At 38.1% G+C, this 21,222-nt stretch overlaps 1 protein-coding gene across 1 annotated transcript; it reads right to left on the reverse strand.

Annotated features, from left to right (window-relative positions):
• Positions 1-18,920: 18,920 nt before the first annotated feature.
• Positions 18,921-20,049, reverse strand: LOC127120239 (alkylbase DNA glycosidase-like protein mag2). The gene has a single exon (XM_051050650.1). It carries the CDS (start codon positions 19,918-19,920, stop codon positions 19,093-19,095), a length of 828 nt encoding a protein of 275 aa, XP_050906607.1. The 5' UTR covers positions 19,921-20,049; the 3' UTR covers positions 18,921-19,092.
• Between the last annotated feature and the right edge of the window lie 1,173 nt (positions 20,050-21,222).

Below are 21,222 nucleotides of genomic sequence, written 5' to 3' on the forward strand. Positions count from 1 at the left end.
GCTTTGCAAATTCACATGCTTCACATTTAAACGAAGAAAAGTTTTTATTGTGAAATATATTAGGAAACAAGTGTTTTAAGTAACAAAAACTAGGATGACCTAATCTTAAATGCCATACCATAATGTTGTCATCTTTATTATTCAAAACAGAAAAAGACTCAAAGCAGGAACTTATTGTTTTTGAAGGTAGTTGTGATGCAGATCCAATTTCAAGGTAGTAGAGTCATCCACTCTCCTTAGCACTGCCAATCATCTTCCTGTATACGTGCGTTTTTGACGCCATGATATTAGTATGCAAAAGGGTTCTTTCGACAAATGACGCCATGGAATTAACAGTTTAGTTGATAAGTGTTTTCAACACTTCGACACATTGATGGTTCGACATTTCGACAAAGATGTTTGCAGATGAAGAGACGTCTTTGACAGGCATGGATGATATTATGGTATTTCGACAATTCGACAAAGTCTGGAGAGAGACGTCATTTCGACATAAAGTGAAATTTTAAATTCAAAAGAGTTGTGACGTTCGGCAGAAGACGCGTGGAAGCATCATGCGAAAGGAAGAAAGCCAAGTGTCACAGTTTTAGGATTTGTTCGTTAGTAACAGTTATTTTGTTTGTATATAAATAGGATAATTGTTATCAGAAAAAAGTGGGTGAAAACTTGTACAAAATTCCTACAAATACTCAAAGTACCCGTGTGAGAGAAAAGAGTCTTATTTGGAACATGTACGTGTGAACAAACACCATTTCTTTAAAGTTTTACTTTATAAAATTCAAAGTTCTTTACCAATTTTCCTTTACATTTACCAGTCATTTATCTTTCTGCATTTTCTTTTCGACACTTTATGCTTCACCAGTTGTATTTCACCATTTATCATAATCTTGTTAAGTTTACTTTTATTTAAGCATTCGTAACCAATATCTTTCGACATGAAAGACTTAGTGAACCAAATGAAAAATACAAAAGTTGTTCTAGAGATTTACAAAGTTGTTTAGATTTGCACATGTCCTAGGATTTGTGTGGTTGATCCTGCAAGTAACCCAATTCGACAAGTTTTGGAAAAACCAGAGGTTGTTCGCCAAAATCAACTGCGAACAAATTGGCACGCCCAGTGGGACAGTGCAGAAATCTAAAACTTAGATAATCGTTAGTCAAGGTTTTTTCTTCGTTGTATGAGACTAAGAAGCGGTAAATTAGCCGTATCTGACGTAGAAAGACCTAAAAGAACAAGAGTAAGAAGAATGGCGAATCAGCCAAATAATCCAAATAATTATAATCCAAATGAAGCCATCCCAGTATCCAACCCTTTCCCTTCGACAGGAGGCAATGTAGGATCACTCCCTGTGTCAGAGGCCGTGCCTTCGTCAATAGGGTCAATACCAGCGGTTTCAATATCGCAAAATGCGCCTAGTTCGTCCATTAGGGCACAACAAATGCCTGTCGGGACGCCTCCTCCTATAGGGAATACTTCTAGGCCTTTTGTGACGAATTTCACCATGCCTCTGCCTGGTAGGGAACAACCATTTGGAATGTCAACTTCGGTAATGGCAAATTTGCACAATTCCCCAGTAGTGTATTCTGATTCTATGGCCAATATGTCTTCACCTTTACAAGGGTCAGGATATGGCGGAAACATGAGTAGACTAAACCAACAACCACTTTACATGCCAGCGATAACAAATAACTCTGCGCAAGTAATTAGACAACAAATGGACGAGAGCAATCATGATATGGTCCAAATGTTGAGGCAACAAATGGGGGCGATGTTTAACCCTCTAATACAAAACACCACACAAACAAACCAATTGTTGGCAGCGCAAATGACGCGCATTGCTGACTTTTTTGGGGTCCCTCAAACTCGACACAGAGAACAAGTGGTTCAGAACCCAGTGGGAGCGGTCCAGGAAGAGCCTACGATAAACCAAATACATTTAGACAAACGTCAGAAACCAAGAGGATGTGGTCGAACAGCCTCGTGTCGAAATCCCTGTTCCACAAGAGCCTAGAAGGATAGTAATCCAGAGAGGCCAAGACGCGGATGATGTGTTGCAACAGCGAATCAGGTATAATAACTTGCCTGTCGAAAACAATTTAGCAGCCATGGTCGAAACGATAATGGCACAAAATGGGGTGAACATGGGATTGCAAAGGCCTAGTTACGCTTCCCCACTGTCGGAATATTTTTTGCAAGAAGAATTGCCACCAAGGTGGAAAGTTCCTAAGTTCACCAAGTTCTCAGGAGACACTAGTGAGTCCATCATAGAACATGTGGCACGTTATCTGATCGAAGCGGGGGAAATATCCCGTAATGAAAATTTGAAAATAAAATATTTCCCTAGTTCCTTGACGAAAAACACGTTTACTTAGTTTACATATTTGCCTGCAAACTCAGTGTACACGTGGACCCAATTAGAAAGGTTGTTCCATGAATAATTTTACATGGGACAAACAAAAATAAGTCTGAAGGAATTAGCCAGTGTTAAGAGAAAACATTCAGAACCAATAGATGATTATTTAAATAGGTTCAGATTGCTAAAGGCTAGATGTTTCACTCCGGCGCCAGAACATGAGTTAGTCGAAATGGCCGCAGGGGGACTAGATTATTCTATAAGAAAGAAACTAGACACCCAATATTTAAGGGATATGGCATAATTAGCAGATAGGGTGAGACAGGTCGAAAGGTTAAGGGATGAAAAATTCAGAGCGAATAAAATAAAAAAGAAAGGGTGGCCTACGTAGGGGTTTGCCAAGATGATGAATACGACGAAAACGAACCAAGTAACTTCGACGAACAAGAGATTGACTTAGCAGAACTAAAGCAAGGCCCACCTTATTCGTGTAAAGTACTAACTCCGTCGAACGGGAACCCAGTCAAAACCAATGATAAGTTCCCCAAAAAAACTTATACGTTCGACATCACCAAATGTGACAAAAAATTTTACTTATTGGTTAAAGATGGTCAATTAATAAAACCACCGGGCACTAAAGAACCGCCTATTGAACAACAAAAAAAGATAGGTTTTTGTAAATACCATAACTTTCTGGGCCATAAAACGTCTCGTTGTTTCCTTTTCAGGGATCTCGTTCAAAACGCCATCCGTGACGGAAGGCTAAAGTTTGGTGATAAGCCAAAACAATAGATGAGGATTGATTCGAATCCCATGCAACCAGTCGAAGCCCATTATACTGAACCATCCATTGTGAACATGGTGGAGGTTAAAGTTGCTCCTGATGGCAATTTTGAAATGGTGGAAGCTGCTGGAGGTTTCGACACAAATATCAACATGGTTGAGATTGCTGATGATCTCGCAAACCAGAACGAAGTTGAAGTTACTGAAGGCTTTGACGACCAGAAAAAGATGGAAACTACTGATGGTTTCGACAAAAAGGACAGTGCCGATACTGCTGAAGATGTTATGGTTCGACAAGAACAGAATTGGGATTGCTTGGGACAACCAAGTGGGAAGTACGATTATCTCGTGAAATACAATTCGTCGGCAAGCTCTCACGTCAACATCAACACAATCCAACCAACCGGTTGGGGAGATGTACCTTTGAGCAACAATGAAAAAACATTTGAGACAATTGAGAATCTCCCTATTATCAAAAAGAAGGGTACTGAGGACCTCACTATTGAAAACAAGGTTGCTGAAGGCCTTGATCCTGATCAAATGAAGACAGGTGATGTCGCAAATTGCATCAACACTATGGGACCTTTCAGTGAAGAGGTCACAAGAATCAAAGCAGAAGTTGTGAATGGTCCTATGAAGCCTGTGACCAGTGGAATCCTACACAAAATAATGGAGGACCCCAAAAGAAGTTGGAACAAGTGTTGTTGCAAACATGGTCCCAGGAACATGTCTTGGTGTTGCTGCCCAGAAGAGGAGTTTGACCAGATACCAGAAGGTGTCGAAGTCGAAGAAGAAAGACTCATTAAGAAAATGAACGAATTAAGCATTGCTGACGAACGAAATGTTGGGGTAAATATGGTGGAAGTATCTCAGAGAGACCAAGATGAAGTGGGTAAAGATCGTCGTCGAAAGGAGTACCAAAGGCTGGCGTATCCTAAAGAAGAGGAAAATCTAGTGGAATTCATCGAGAGGTGCCAAAAGATGAGGACTGAAATGATGTTATGCCCACGCTGCAGTGCAATCTTCGACAGGAAGGCAGCAACCAATCTGGAAGCAGTGGATAAAGCCAAGAGGAAAGAAAATTGGGGGGCAACAAGATATGACCCAAGGGGAAGTGATCATCACCAATGGAGGCGTGGAGAAAGACACCATAACACTTACAAACCACCTAACAAAGCAACGGATGACAAATGGGTTCAACCCATTAGAGATGCCCAAGGGTAGAAAAAATGGAGAAAAGTTGAGGTTCAGAGAGGCGCTTCGATGGAAGGCAAGAAAGAAATGGAAAAGCACAAGCCAAGACCATATCCTTCAGAAAACTACAAAGGAAAAAACCCTATGTCAAGATCCCAATGGAGAAGATTCCAGAGGCAGAAGAGGGCAGAAAAAGAGGTTGCAGAAAAAAGCGTGAATGGAAAAGATGCTGACAACAAAGACAAAGCAGAATCTAATAACAATCTTCAAATAGCAAGCAGAAAAGAGATTTCCCACCAGGTCAATCCTGGCAGCATGGTCGAACCTGTGGCGTCGAAAGAGAAGATGCAAGAAGACGACGAAATAACTGACAACTTCGAATCCGACTCAGAAGCGTCCTTTAATGTGATTTGCAATGTGGTTTATGTCCTTCCTAGAGATTATGATAGAGTCATGGAGGTCGAAGACGAAGAAGATGAGATGGAAGAGGAAACAATGGCACACAGGCCCGTCTACTACTACGTCAAGAACAATGGGTGCGTCGAAGAGCAGAATGCTTTCTTCGAAAGGCCATATGATTCTATGAAAGCACATTTAAAGCCTTTGTTCATAAAAGGAAAGGTGGAGAATATTGGTGTACACAAGATACTGGTAGATTGCGGAGCAGCAGTAAATTTGATGCCCCATTTCATGCTAAAGAAGATTGGGAAGGATGATTCAGACGCAAAACCTCACAACATGGTTTTGTCGAACTACGAAGGAAAAGTAGGAACCACTATGGGTGTTATCCAGGTGAATTTGACTGTTGGAACCATAACAAGGCCAACAATGTCCATGGTCATTGCTTCAAGGGAGAATTACAACCTACTGCTTGGAAGGGAGTGGATTCATGGTGTAGGAGCCGTACCTTCTTCAATGCATCAGCGAATAGCCATTTGGAGGCCAGACGGGATTGTCGAAAATATTGAGGCTGATCAAAGCTATTTCATGACAGAAGTAAACAATGTCAACGGTCAAAGTTTCGACAAGAACCTGGCTCACATACCTCCGTACAGCCCAGCCGAGTTCGACCTAAAAGCAACAGACAACGCCAACTGCTCCATGTACCTTCATCCTACACATGGTTTTCAGTGGGACAAAGAAGTAATTGGCGAATCTTACATGTGAGGAACTACTCATATAGCACCAACAGGATGGGGAAGCGAATTTGACGATGACGAGTAAAGAATCAGCGCTCGAAAGAATTACGGCTTACATAGCCGAAAACAAACTCAAAGAGGTCCTTGAGACTGAAGTAAAATATATGGCTGTCAAAGCCAACAAAGAAAATTCCAACGAACAATGTCCCCAAAGAGACGTTGCAGAAGATTATGATAACAACCAAATGGGCGAATGGCAACACCAAAACCTTGACGCCATTTATGATGACGAACCTCTGGGATTCGAAAAAGATCCAGTGTCAACTAATGAGAAGATGGTGGCGCAGGATCCATTAGAAGAAATAAATTTAGGAGTGGGGGCAGAAAGTAGACCAACCTACATAAGCGCAAAAATGGACCCCCAGTTTAAGGTCGAAATAGTCCAGTTGCTGAAAGAATTCAAAGACTGCTTCGCATGGGATTACGACGAGATGCCTGGTCTAGACAGAAGTTTGGTCGAACTGCAGCTGCCAATAATGGAAGGAAAGAAGCCGGTAAAGCAGACTCCACGACGCTTCGCACCAGAAATTCTATCGAAAATAAAAGAAGAGGTCGAAAGACTTCTAAAATGCAAGTTCATCCGCACAACCAGGTATGTCGAATGGATTGCAAATATTGTTCCTGTAGTTAAGAAAAATGGCAAACTTAGGGTATGCATTGATTTTCGAGACTTAAATTCGGCTACCCCAAAGGATGAATATCCCATGCCAGTGGCAGAAATGCTTATAGATTCTGCAGCAGGCCATGAGTATTTAAGTATGCTAGACGGATACTCTGGCTATAATCAAATTTTATTGCCGAAGAAGATGTTCCTAAAACAGCTTTCCGTTGTCTTGGAGCAATAGGAACGTACGAATGGGTAGTAATGCCTTTTGGTTTAAAGAACGCTGGGGCAACTTACCAACGGGCTATGAATTCCATTTTTCATGACTTTATTGAAACTTTCATGCAAGTGTACATTGACGATATTGTGATCAAGTCTGTTTCAGGAAAAAGTCATATAGATCATCTTCGACAATCCTTTGAAAGGATGAGGAAGTTTGGTCTGAAAATGAATCCACTTAAATGTGCTTTCGGTGTGCAGGCGGGTGATTTCTTAGGTTTTGTGGTCCACAAGAAGAGGATCGAAATAAATGAAAACAAAGCCAAAGCCATAATGTAGGCGAAAGCGCCATCAACGAAAAAGGGGCTGCAGTCTCTGCTAGGGAAAATCAACTTTCTCAGAAGGTTTATCTCCAACCTTAGTGGAAAAACGCAAGCTTTATCTCCTCTACTTCGACTAAAGAAGGAAGACTTTGCATGGGGGCAAGAACAACAAGCTGCCTTTGACAAAATCAAGGAATACCTGGCTAGTCCTCCAATTCTAATGTCTCCTTGTAGAAAAAGAAGTATGAGATTGTACATTTCAGCATCAGACAAAACATTAGGAAGTATGTTGTGCCAAGAAGATGAGAATGGAGTCGAAAGGGCCATCTATTATCTCAGCAGAGTCCTAAATGATGCTGAAACTAGATATAGTATTATAGAAAAACTATGTTTATGTGTATATTTCTCTTGTATGAAATTAAAGCATTATATAAAGCTTGTTGATGTGTACATTTCTTCCCATTTCGACGTAATAAAATATATGTTATCTAAATCTATTTTACATAGTCGAATTGGAAAATGGACTTTAGCATTAACAGAATATTCCTTGAAACATTTGCCTTTAAAGGCTGTGAAAGGACAAGTGGTTGCTGATTTTATAGCTGACCACTCTATAGATGAGAATGTAGAGTATGTTGAATTAGAACCATGGAAATTGTATTTCGACGGTTCCAGTCATAAGAATGGAACTGGTGTTGGGATGTTGATTATTTCTCCTAACAAAATTCCAACAAAATTCAAGTACAAAGTGGAAAGTCTGTGTTCAAATAATGAAGCAGAATATGAAGCTTTGATTGTTGGACTTGAAATCTTGTTGAAATTGGGGGCAACAAGAGTCGAAATAATGGGTGACTCTGAACTGGTGATAAAGCAGTTGACTAAAGAATATAAATGTGTGAAAGAAAATTTAATCATGTACTTTGTAGTAGCCAATAGACTTCTCAAGGAATTCGACAATGTGGCCTTTAGGCACATCCCCAGGGTGGAGAATCAAGAGGCGAGTGATCTTGCTCAACTGGCGTCTGGATACAAAGTGTCGAAGGAAAAGATAGAAGAGCCTATTGAAGTCAGAGGAAGAGTCGTATCCACCAAGTTGTCCCCATCAGATTTGGAGTCAATAAGATTAGGATACGGTGACGAAGAAAATTTTGAGATATTCAATATATATGATTCAGGAATTGCAGACTGGAGAAAGCCCATCAAGAATTATCTACAAGACCCAACTCAGAAAGCAGAAAGAAAGATAAAATACAAAGCTTTAAGTTATGTACTTTTTGGAAACGAATTGTTCAAAAAGACTGCAGAAGGAGTCTTGCTTAAATGCTTAGGTGAAGATGAAGCTTACATAGCATTGTCGAATGTGCACAGTGGAGCGTGTGGCGCACACCAAGCAGGTCATAAAATAAAGTGGTTGTTATTTCGACAAGGAATGTATTGGCCAACAATGCTGAAGGACTGTGTCGAATTTGCAAAAGGATGTCAGGAATGTCAAGTACATGCAGGCATACCCCATGTCCCTGCAAGTGAGTTGCATTCAATTATAAAGCCTTGGCCATTTAGAGGTTGGGCTTTAGACTTGATTGGTGAAATTCGACCAGCCTCTTCAAAAGGGAAAAAGTATATTTTGGTTGGGATAGACTACTTCACTAAGTGGATTGAAGCTATACCATTAGTAAATGTGGACCAAGAAGCAGTTATAAATTTTATCCAAAAGTACATAATTCACAGATTTGGGATACCTAAAACAATAACAACAGATCAAGGATCTGTTTTCACTGGTAAAAATATGCAGAAATTCGCACAAGAGACTGGTTTTAAACTCCTTACTTCGACATCTTACTATGCTCAAGCCAACGGGCAAGTTGAAGCAGCCAACAAGGTAGTGATAAATTTGATCAAGAATCATGTAGGGGAAAAACCTAGAAACTGGCATAAAACCTTAGAGCAAGTTTTGTGGGCTTGTCGAACGTCTCCAAAAGAAGCAACAAATTCAACTCCATTCAAGTTGACCTATGGACATGATGCAGTTTTACCAATCGAAATATATTTGCAGTCAGTTAGAGAGCAAAGGCATCATGAAATTCCATCAGATATATATTGGAGTATGATGATGGACGAATTAGTTGATCTAGACGAAGAAAGGTTGTGTGCGCTAGATCTAATAAAGAGACAAAAAGAAAGAGTCGAAAAGTTTTACAATAAGAAAGTAAAATTCAAGACCTTCTTAATTGGTGATCTTGTTTGGAAAGTAATCCTTCCTATGGATCGAAAAGACAGGTTAATGGGAAAATGGTCTCCTAAATGGGAAGGACCTTTCCAGATTTTGAAAAGTTTTTCAGATGGCGCGTATGAGATTGAAGAAATAGGGAAAGATGAGAGAATCCTAAAGGTAAATGGCAAGTATTTGAAAAAATATAAGCCAATATTGCAGGAAGTAAAAATAACAGTAGAATAATTGTAAACATAATTGTGATAGCTTTGCCAAATAAAAAGGGCACTAAAGTTATTACAAAGAAAGCCTCAAAGGGCTGAGAATTGTTAAATTAATTCGACTACAAATTGATACTGGCAAAATTTTCCTTTAACGTGGCGAATTTCTTCCTCTGAAACTGGAGTCGATGATCACAAAGACTTTTGTGAGTAGAGAGAGTCTCAATCTCTTGACTAAGTTGCTGGGCCTTTTCTGCATGTCGAATACCCACCGTCAGTTCGTCGTCAATCTCATTCTGCTTAGGTTGCTGTATGGATGCTTTGCGCTTTTTCTCTTGGGAGATCTTTTCTTGAAGTGCTGCTATTTGTTTCTCCCATTTCTGGATATTATCATCACAAGCAGCAACTTCTTTGATGTAAGTTTCAGAAAGCTGCTGCAACTTTGAAACTTTGTCAGTTGAAGTCGCAACAGCATCCCATTCAGCAGTTTGAGTTTCAGATTTTGAGGAGATTTGCTGGGAAAGATCTCTTTGACGATGAAGGTCTGCAATCTCCAAGTCAATAAGGGTCATCAGCTCCATCACAAAATTGCCAACCTCAGCAGAAGTTTCCAAGACATTTACTTGTTTCAGAATTTTCTTGAGTTCAATGTGGGCAAGGGCGTTTTCTTCCAAGACTTTGAACAAATCAACATCAAGGATCTTCGTCTTAATCTTGGTCAAGATGTTGCTAAGTGATGGTGCTTCAGAAGTGGCCCCGGAAGTAGTCGAACTGCTCTACGAAGAATCTTGAAAATTAAAACGAGCGCTAAGCATAGCCTTCAGATACTCTAAGGGTTTCTGCACTTTGAGACTTTCAAGCTCCTCGCGAGAGAAACCAGTCGAAGCAGTTGATTTGCCACTTCCTTGGGTCTGGTCAAGAGCAGGTGGAGTGTTTCGCCCTAAAGTTGGCCCAGCCTCTGTTTGTTTCGATTGGTCACCTACATCTTTGGCAGTTTCGTCTTCATGATCATCTTCGACCCCAGCTTCCATGTCAGTATCGTCACCATGATTTGCAGCATCTAATCCTGGATGAGGAGGAGATTCGTCTTCAGAAGCTTCACCCATTGTAGCATCGAATTTTGCTACAGTTTTCCTGTCATGATCACTTGTGGGGATATCTTCTTCTTGGACTGTTTCCTCCAGAGTTTTCTCAGGTGTTCTTTCGACAGCCAATTGTTTCTGAAAACAATTCTAAGTTAGAAGAAAGAGAGGCAAAGAAGATGAATATATACAGTCGAAATAAAGATTTACCTCAGGAATCTCAGTGTTAAAACTAGATTTCCCACTCTCCGTATCCTTCGACTGAAGGTTAGCGGTGGGAGTACTTGCAGAATCCTTTCTAGCTGATTTAACAATGGATCTTTGGGAAAAGACTTTCTTGATTTTCTTCTTCTGAGGAGGAGGGGAGATTAGCTCTGGAGATTCGTCACCAGATTCTTCATCAGGAACTTTATCCTCTTCTTTCTCCTCTTCATTCTTTCTTTTTTGGACTGATGGGGGTTTTCGACTTACCTAGTCATGAAGACCAAAGCCAGTTAGTTTCTTAAAAGGAAAAAGAATAAATGAGAAGAGTAAAGTTTTGTACCTTTGTCGAATATTTCTTAGCAGCACTTGGTGACGCTTCGAAAAAAGTTTTCTTGGTGGGAATCCTTACGGCTAAGGAAAGAAAGGAGATTCAGAAACGGATATAAGAGACACATGATAATACAGTTAGAATAACAAAGGAAAAAATCATGTTTTCTGTGAACACCTTCAAGAATGGGATCTTCCACGCGAAAGATCACTGGTAGAATGTCAAGAAAGTCATCAGTCAGCTTCTTCGACAGTTCTCTACTCTCATCTTCAGTATGAAGGGAGTTGTAAAAAATGATGGATCCTTTCTTGGGGAATATGGGTCGAGGTTTTATTTGGATCAAGCCAAACTGCCTAGCAACAAGATTGGGTTGATAGACTATCAAAGCTATTTGGGTCTTGGTTGCGTTACGATGGGAAAAAAGAAGCCTGGGGGTTAAAAATGATTCCCAAACATTCAAAAATATATTTTCATCCTTCTGCATTTCCAAGGGCAGTTGTTGGGTAAACCATTTAGGTCCAATTTTTCTATCAGCAAAAGGTGCCATGGTCGAAGTAAAATGATACCTTTTGGCAAACATCATGACATAACTTTTGAAAGCTTGTCGAAGGCTAATTCCTTCATCAGTTGGCGTTAGTTGCACCAACCTAGGCCATTCGACAGTCCTGCCTTTCACTTTTTCTTCGTTCACTTCTGGTTCTACAGGAAGAGAAGCTTCAAAGGTGGCATTGAGCCATAATTGTAAAAGCCAGAAAGGTCCTGACAAATTGATTTTACCTTGGGTTTTGATGGTTTTCAAAAGATGTACGCTCTCACTCAAAGATTCGTAAAGATTCGTCAAAATCATTTCACTCAAGCATAGTTTGGTGCCTGCGTGAAGCTGATTGGCCATGGTGATGAATCTCTTGGCAACTTAGAGGGAACGAGAGCAAAAACATATTTGGATAGCCACAGAGTCAAAAAGGCTATGTGTTCGACATCCGAGACTTCCGTGGTGCTCTTGTCATGATAATAAGATGTAAATAAAGAGTATGGGGCGAAGCTAGTGTCGAAAGCTATTGTATCTCCATTTAGGATAGTGGGGTCGAAATCTATCCCATTGGGGTGAAGGCCAACGATGGCTGCTGCGTCGAAGAGAGTGGGCGTAACCATCCCACAAGGAAGGTGAAAGGTGTTATAGGTACTGTCCCAGAAGTAGAGGGAACCTAAAAGCATATTGGGACAAATGTTGGGTCCTGCTCTCGACAATTGAATAAGGTCTAAGATACCTACTTCCTTCCAGAAATCTCCTTTAATATTTTCAACTTTATCTAACCAAGATAAGTAGTCGGAAGGATCTTTCGACCATGGACAAGTTCTAAATATCCTGTTGTAATTCAAATAAGTTAAGTTCAACTCTCCGTCATCAATCAAACTCGGCGGGTCATTTTGCTGTACAGTTTTATCTTTAGGTTGAGGTTTCACTCCAACACCTATGGGTTTTGTATGGAAATAAGTTGGAAAAAATTCTTTTAAACGATCTGGTTTAATCTCTGGATTCAGAAGTGGACCTAACATAGCGTGACAGTTTCCAGAAACAAGAACAGGAATTAATACCTGGGATTTGTAGATACGTTCTTTTTCTCTCTCATTGGGAGGTTCATGAACATATTGTTGGTTTCCAATGGTCATTGGTCCCTTCAAATCATGCGCAGGAGAAAGAGCTGAGTCTTGATTCTTCTTGGAATGTTTGTTGCTGGAAGGTTTGTGAGGAGCCATTGTTGGGAAGAACAAAGGAATTTTTCTCAGGAAAGTTGAAAGTTTAAGAAAAATGGGTATGAAGAAAGGAGTTCTGAAGCGTTAAAAAAGTTCAGAGAAAATGGTTTATGGGTATTTGTAGAAGGAAGATGATAAAAACGCTTTGAAATGTTAATGATGATTGTGGGACACGTGGCCGATTTTCCTGGTGATGTTGAAGAGGTGGAAGTTGAAAAGAGACCATGATGGAGGTAGAGTCTGAACGTGGGCTAGACGTGACATCTTGGAGAAAGTGTAATGATGAATCTGTATTGGAAATTGAGATCACAAAAACTTGGAAATAATGAAATTAAATGACATGGCATCAAAACACTGGTTGACAACAAATGACTGTTTCTCCAAAACAGTCGAAACATCTTTGTTGGGGGGCAATTTGTATACGTACGTTTTTGACGCCATGAGATTAGTATGCAAAAGGGTTCTTTCGACAAATGACGCCATGGAATTAACAGTTTAGTTGATAAGTGTTTTCAACACTTCGACATATTGATGGTTCGACATTTCGACAAAGATGTTTGCAGATGAAGAGACGTCTTTGACAGGCATGGATGATATTATGGTATTTCGACAATTCGACAAAGTCTGGAGAGAGACGTCATTTCGACATAAAGTGAAATTTTAAATTCAAAAGAATTGTGACGTTTGGCAGAAGACGCGTGGAAGCATCTGGCGAAAGGAAGAAAGCCAAGTGTCACAGTTTTAGGATTTGTTCGTTAGTAACAATTATTTTGTTTGTATATAAATAGGATAGTTGTTATCAGAAAAAAGTGGGTGAAAACTTGTACAAAATTCCTGCAAATACTCAAAGTACCCGTGTGAGAGAAAAGAGTCTTATTTGGAACATGTACGTGTGAACAAACACCATTTCTTTAAAGTTTTACTTTATAAAATTCAAAGTTCTTTACCAATTTTCCTTTACATTTACCAGTCATTTATCTTTCTGCATTTTCTTTTCGACACTTTATGCTTCGCCAGTTGTATTCCGCCATTTATCATAATCTTGTTAAGTTTACTTTTATTTAAGCATTCGTAATCAATATCTTTCGACATGAAAGACTTAGTGAACCAAATGAAAAATACAAAAGTTGTTCTAGAGATTTACAAAGTTGTTTAGATTTGCACATGTCCTAGGATTTGTGTGGTTGATCCTGCAAGTAACCCAATTCGACAAGTTTTGGAAAAACCAGAGGTTGTTCGCCAAAATCAACTGCGAACACTTCCCCGAGTTCAAATCCTGAAAGACACAGTGAGATCGGAAAAAATTAGTTTGACAATTTATATCTTGGGCTAATTTACTCACGGATATTAAATTACAAGATAAATTTGGAACATGAAGGACATTTTTAAGAGTTAACATTTGAGACAACACAACTGACCTTTTACCTGCAATGGCTGAAAAAGAGCCAGCTGCAATTTTTATTTTTTGATTACCTGCACATGGACTATATGAAGAGAACAAAGTAGATTCACCTGTCATGTGATCAGAGGCTCCTGAATCTACTATCCAAGTATGACTGGGACTGACACTAAGAAATGCAGAATTACCTTTTGTTGCTATAGAGCAAGAAGGGGTTGAAGACTCAAGGAGTTTGTACAGTCTGTCTAGTTGCTCCGTAGTGAATGGGAACTGAGACGGAGGAGGTTGCTGCCCTTGATCAGAATTACTAGCCTGAAATGCACGACCACTTTTCTTCTTCCAGTTAGGAGGTTTGCCTTTGAGCTTCCAACAAGTTTCACATGTATGCCATTCGCGCTTGCAGTGATCACACCAAGGAACTTTGTCTGCCTTTCTTCCCTCGTCAAGGTTCCTAGTAGCCAAAGTTGAGCCTTCAGATTCAGAATTTCGTTGTGTCTTACCCATCATAATTCCTTGTCGTGCCTCTTCCCTTCTTATTTCTGCAAAAATTTCACGAAGAGTTGGCAATGATACTTTTCCTAAAACTCTACCTCTTACCTCATCAAGGTCTTTATTGAGCCCAGCGAGAAATATGAATACACGATCATTTTCTTGCCTCTTGAGAAACAAAACACTGTCTTCTGTACACCTGCAATTGTCATCATAACAGAGATCTAACTCTTGCCACAGTGTTAACAGTTCATTGTAATAAGCAGTTACACTCCTGTCACCTTGTTTCGCATGTCATAACTTTGATTTTAAACCAAAAATTTGAGAGGAGTTTTGAATATCAGAGTATGTTTCCTTAACAACTTCCCAAACATCCTTTGCGGAAGGTAAAAACATGTAAGGCTTACCTATTCCAGTTTCCATAGAGCTTACCAGCCATGCAATAATCAAGGAGTTTTCCGACTTCCATTGTTTGTAACGAGGGTCTCCTGTTGCCGGTTCAGCTACTATTCCTGTTAAGAAATCAATTTTTCCTTTGCTATCCAATACCAATTGAACGGTTTGAGCCCATTCATTGTAGTTATTCCCATTCATTTTAGGAATATTGATATTGAGGGAGTATGAGGAACCCTCTCGATCATTACCGCCTATGTTGGAATAACCGTCACCAAAAACAATGTTGTTCCTGTTTCCATTGTTGTCGTCATTACTGCCACTGTTTATGACCACCGGCGGTTCCTCATGTACACCGTTTCCGCGCCCACCGCCGTTTCCACGGCTGAAGCCCGAATCAGATTGTTGTTGGTCGCCATTACTGCTATTGTTTATGACCACCGGCGGTTCCTCATGTACACCGTTTCCGCGGCCACCTCCGTTTCCACGGCCACGGCCAACACAATATATGCTTTTATATCTTGGCCTTGATATAAATTTTTTGTCAATATATATATATACTTATTAGGCATTGTATTTATTATGTTACTTGTATGTGAAATAATAAAGTACTTAGAATAATTAGTATGTTTAATAATACATTAAGTGTGACTTAATAGTGAGATCTCATTAAATATAAGCAAATTATTCTTAAAGTATCCATAGTCAAGCCTTACTGTCATATAGGACAATAGTGATGCATAAAGACTATTATGTGAGTAGATTGATGTCTGTATCTCATGGGTCATAGATATGAGATATCAAATCTTCACATAGGTATAAATATTATTATATTAGATTGACACACCATGAGAATACTACATAGTATGTTATTTAAGTTTCATAAGTTATTCTCATAATGATATTAATGTATACCAACGTTCAACCTGAAACCACTATGGACCCTAGATATGGAATCGAGTACTTTATTATCAATCAAACGTTGTCCATAATAGAATGACTATATAAATCATATTGAGGAACATGAGCGACTTAGATAGGATTTTCCTCTTCTACATATATATGAGTAATATCTATAAGCCCCTCGATAGAGTATGACTATAAAATGCATGGTCGTGCTCAAATAAGTCGATATGAGATATTAGCTTATTTGTTGTTATCAAGTATACTCAGGGATCAAGGAATATAACATTGAACTATACAAGGGTGACACATTTTATGTCTTGTGTTCAATGTAGACATAAGGGTAAAAGGGTAATTGTGCACTCGGTCATTTTCATAGAAAGGTTATGTCATATCACATTACATTCTCCTCACTTAGGTAGCAGTAATGTGTTGCTAGATACTACTCATTGTTTATAATATTAAATATGTGATTTAATATTATTGTCAATGTTACGAGAACCTATACGGTCACACGCATGGAGTATTAATAGTGGAATGGATGATTACACTAAATAAGATTTAAAATAATTATGTGTTAAACGTATTTAAATTGTTTAATACATTAACACACACACACGCATGCGCACGCACGCGCGCACACACACATACACAATATATATATATATATATATATATATATATATATATATATATATATATATATATATATATATATATATATATATATATATATATATATATATATATATATATATATATATATATATATATATATATATATATATATATATATATATATATATATATATATATATATATATATAACTTGAGAATTGCTAGTTAATTAAAATAAATTTAATTTAATTTAATTTAATTTTTTTATTTAAGTAAAAGAGCTTAATTAAATATAAATAAGATTGGGGTTAATTTTGAAAAAGTCCAAAATAAGAGAATTAAGGTTTTAGTATATCTCTATAAATAGATAAGCTATTTCCCATCAAGTCCTAATTTTAGTTTTTGTCATTCTCAGAAAACGGCTAGCACCATCAACCACTTTGCACTCGCGTGGACTTCATAGAGATGTTGATATCTTTCACAATTTGTGATCAAAGTTAAATCATGCTACAAGAGATATTCCGATAATCTATTGGTATTTTATTTGTGATTAATGATTTAATCAAGATCCGATCATTGGGATTATTCCGCTAAGAGGATCAAAGTTTTGGAAAAAGACTTTTAAATCCCTTCATATATGTAGTTTTCTTGTCACTTATGTTTTAATCTCAACCATGAGGTTCTATGTAATTCTTCTTAAGTTTTAATATTGATAGATTTTTCGTTCATAATGCTTATTTTGTATTAGCTACCTAAACTTGTTTTCTTGGTATGACTTGATATTCGAAATGTATTGTTAATTACTAAAACCAAGTATATCATCTATTGGGTGCTAAAGTCTAGACATAGATTTAATTTTGATATTCTCACAAATAACGACATTGGTGAAATGCAACATTAATATGAGAGACTATCAATTATGTAATACAATTAGTCTCATGTTCTTGACACAAACGTGAGTTGCAATTAGAGTAACAGATAATAATATTAATAGCTAATTAGAATTGTATATTGGTAGTCAATAACGCTACATAAGAACATGTCAATGACGTCTAACCACAACAATGTTTTCTCACTATTGAAACATCGAACAATTATTTTCTGTCATTTTATTTTTCAAGTATTCACCAAACAAACAATCTTGTGATAAACCAAACTTAAAGTAATATAAACTATTGATCGGTCTTTGAAACACAACTAGTCCACGTGGAGACGATAAAACTGCACTTGATATCTACACTGCAATAGCTTCTCGACAATCGATGATTCTCCCTTTTTGTTCACCACCTTAAGTTTCACAATATCTCTTTTTCATGGTCCCCTTGGATGGTGCCTTTGAGGGGGAAAATCCCTCAATGATAAAAGCAAATAAAATTGCTCCACTTTCTACATTTCTATGGGTGGGGGGTCTCTACACTTTTGCAGTTGTCTTTATTCTTGTCTTCCTTGATGTATCTGTCCAACCTCCCTTTCTTTATCAACTTTTTTATATCGTCTTTCAAGTGAACACACTTATCAGGGTTATGCATGTGATTCTTATGGAATCTATAGAGTTTCATCTTGTCAGTTCATGTATATTCTTTCACGGGGTATGGGTACCTCATCATAGCCTCCTTGAATTTAGTACTAGCATATTCTTGTAATATTTTCTCTTTCTAAGTATTTAACAGAGAGTATATGAGGAGAATCTAGTGTATGGTTCTTTGTGTATATCTTTGTCACCATCCTCCATGGGGCATCCTTACCTCCCATTACCCGAGTTCCATGAACCTATGATCATGTATACATTTACAACCAACAATTTCTCCTCGTAATTAATATAAGGCGGATTTTGGTTAGGAGACCGTTCATACTTCCCACGTCTGTTCATACTTCCCACGCCTTTTATATCTAACTTCTCACAGAACATGAAGTCAGTCCTCAATACTTACTCAAAAATCAAATACTTCATATTATCGTTGGAACCTCTTACTTCCACAAGTACCTTAATAAACTGATCAATGTATTCTCCAAGGAGCTCTTTCATCTTGTGAATCTCATTAAAGATGGCTATCATTTTTGGCATACGATTTTGCATTGTGAATTATGTCATGAACTCTTCACATAATTTACTCCTAGAAATGATGTAATCAAGGTGAACCTCTCTCATAATCAGGGTGAACTCGTATAAATCTTTGATTCTATATTCTTAATCTCTTTACTTCCGTATTCATTGGAATTTTACAATTTAAAACAATTTAAATTTATTTTTAATGTTCTTATCATCTTTAGAGCTACCCCTCTCTATATGTTTATCATCCAATCACTTTTAAGTCTTATTTAATCATGATCAAGTCTAAATAGTTTCATAATTGGTATAAAAATAGATTTTCATTTTAATTTAAGACGGCAACAAAACTTACATTTGACATTAATTTAGATGGTGGTCATTTCATTATTATATGATCATGTTTATTCTTTTAACAAGGCAGCAAATAAATGTTTTCCCCCACTCCTGACTATTGTGTTTTTCCCCACCACAATAGTCAATCTTACATTCAATCAAATGTTCAAGCACCAAAAACTAGTTGCAAATCCAGCCATATCATTCTTTTCGGCTTTGACTAGATTTTCCAACCCAACTGAGTTCCAATTTTTCACTAAACATCAGATAAGCAGCATTAATCAATTCTATTACAAATCAGACCTAAGTTCAAACGCCAACAAAAGTAACACAAAAACAAAAAATGAAAAACCAAAAAGCAGAGGTTAGAACTTAGTAGAACATGAAACAAACATTGCATACAAAAACATTAAGATTAACTAGACTAACAAATGGTTAACACAACGTGGTAGTGGGATTTGGCAAAACCCCTTTAGCTTCCACAAACCTATACATATACCAAGATCCAACCGACCTATAAGGCTTCCATTTATGACACAAAACCTCCATTTGTGAAGGTGAAGGCAAACCCTTAAGACCATACAACTTTTCCACACCTCTCCTCACAACAAGATCCCCAACCGGCAAAACATCAGGACGATGAAGTGTAAAAATCATAAACATATGAACCGACCAAGGTCCAATCCCTTTAACCGACGTTAATTTCTCGTACAGTGTTTCATCATCCATTTCGAGAATCGATGAATCAGACAGAAAGCCATTAGCGTATTTGGAGGAAAGGTCGTGAATGTAAGTTGCTTTCGGTCCCGAGATTCCGACCTGGCGAAGGTGGTTTGGGGAAAAGGATAAAACGGCGTCGGGGAGGATTGAGGATTGGTTCTGAAAGAGAGAGATGAAACGGTTTTCGATCGAGGATGCGGCTTTGTTGGAGAGTTGTTGGGAGATTATGCTTTTGATGAGAGAAAAGAAGGGTGTGATGTTGGTTGAGAATTGTGGGGAAGGGAAAGTGTTGATGATGGTTGATAGGAGTGGGTCGGCGGAGCGAAGGTGGTTGAGAGCGGATTGGAGTTCGCCGTGTGATGATAATGGTTTTGGGATTGTTGGTGGTGGTGGTGTTACGGGGAGATGAAGATGTGGTTGTTTGGTTTTGATGGTGAGTTTGGGGACTTTTTTAACGGGGAATGGGATTTTTGAAGAGGTTAGGGTTTTGATTGGGGGTTCTGTGTTGGATTTGGAATTGGTTTGAGATCGAGTTCTCTTCATGTTGTTCAAGAATCAAAGTTGGTGGTGAAGAAATACTATAATTAAGATCGATTAATGGACTCGTTCTTGAGATAGTTAAAAAAAGGCAAATCTTATTGGAATCTTAGAATTAACACAATGTTTAAAGAACATGTGAATATACTAATGCTACGAATAAACTAAATAAACATAGAAGACAAAAGCTTTCCATTTTTTTTCCCACAGATTTTGTGTGTTTTTAACGAATAATTACGAGTTTGAAATTTTTTAAGATTAATTCAAAAAAATATGGGATCAATTTTTCGTGAAAAATGTCCATGTTCCTCCTCTGGCGTTGGTACTGCAATGCATTCCGTGACTACTCTAAGATGGCCTATAGAGTGGTCATTTAAGGTGTTCCCTCCATAAACTCCCCTTAACTATGACTTCTCTTCCAATAGCTACAATACGGTGACATGCAAGTAACATATCAACCAAATTGTTCGTCCTTGTCTGATTCTCTTTTTAGATCTCCTGATGAGTTTGCATCGACGAATCTCCCTTTGCATGTGGTGTCATGAGAGAATGTGACACTCTATAAATCATTGGATGTAGTCGTATACATGGAGTGCGAGGAGCTGGAGGAGCTGGTACATGTCGTACATCCTCTAGGACCAGATGATCAAAATACGTTGCAAATATCTCATCAACATCCCTACAGAGAATAGTGACAAAAGCAGCAACCTTGGGGTCTCTACGTATATCATGGATATGTCCAAAATGGCACATGATTTTCTCAAGTAGATGGGGGTACATAATTCGAGACCCGCATGCCATCCATCTAGAGTACAATGACATAATTGTAGTCCATGGACGAGAAACTGGTACACATTGTACATCCTCTAGCACCAGATGATCAAAGTACGCTGCAAATATCTCATCAACAAGGATATAACAATGATTTAGATAAAATAGTGTAGATCAATCCTCTTGTAATCTTCTTCCAAAAATTGATGAAATATGAATTACTTTCATCTTTTTGCAATGATACTCTCTATATATCCTCTTGATTCCTTTTGAATGATCCAATCGTCAGAGAAGTAAAAAAAATCAACCAGTTGAGCACAAAGTAAAAAAATACATTTTAATTTTACCATAAGACATAAAGATTCCTAGAGAATATAGCTCAGATTTACCATAAGACATAAGCAAATGAGATAGAAAGCAAAACAAATATATTTTCAAGGAAATTTTATCATTAAATAAAATCAGTTTAAGAAGATGAAAAAAGAAAACACAAAACAGGTTCTAAATCCTAAGCATATGGTTTCTTCATAAGATCCA

The sequence above is a fragment of the Lathyrus oleraceus genome, chromosome 2 (assembly GCF_024323335.1).
Source record: "Lathyrus oleraceus cultivar Zhongwan6 chromosome 2, CAAS_Psat_ZW6_1.0, whole genome shotgun sequence".
Taxonomy (NCBI): Eukaryota; Viridiplantae; Streptophyta; class Magnoliopsida; order Fabales; family Fabaceae; genus Lathyrus; species Lathyrus oleraceus.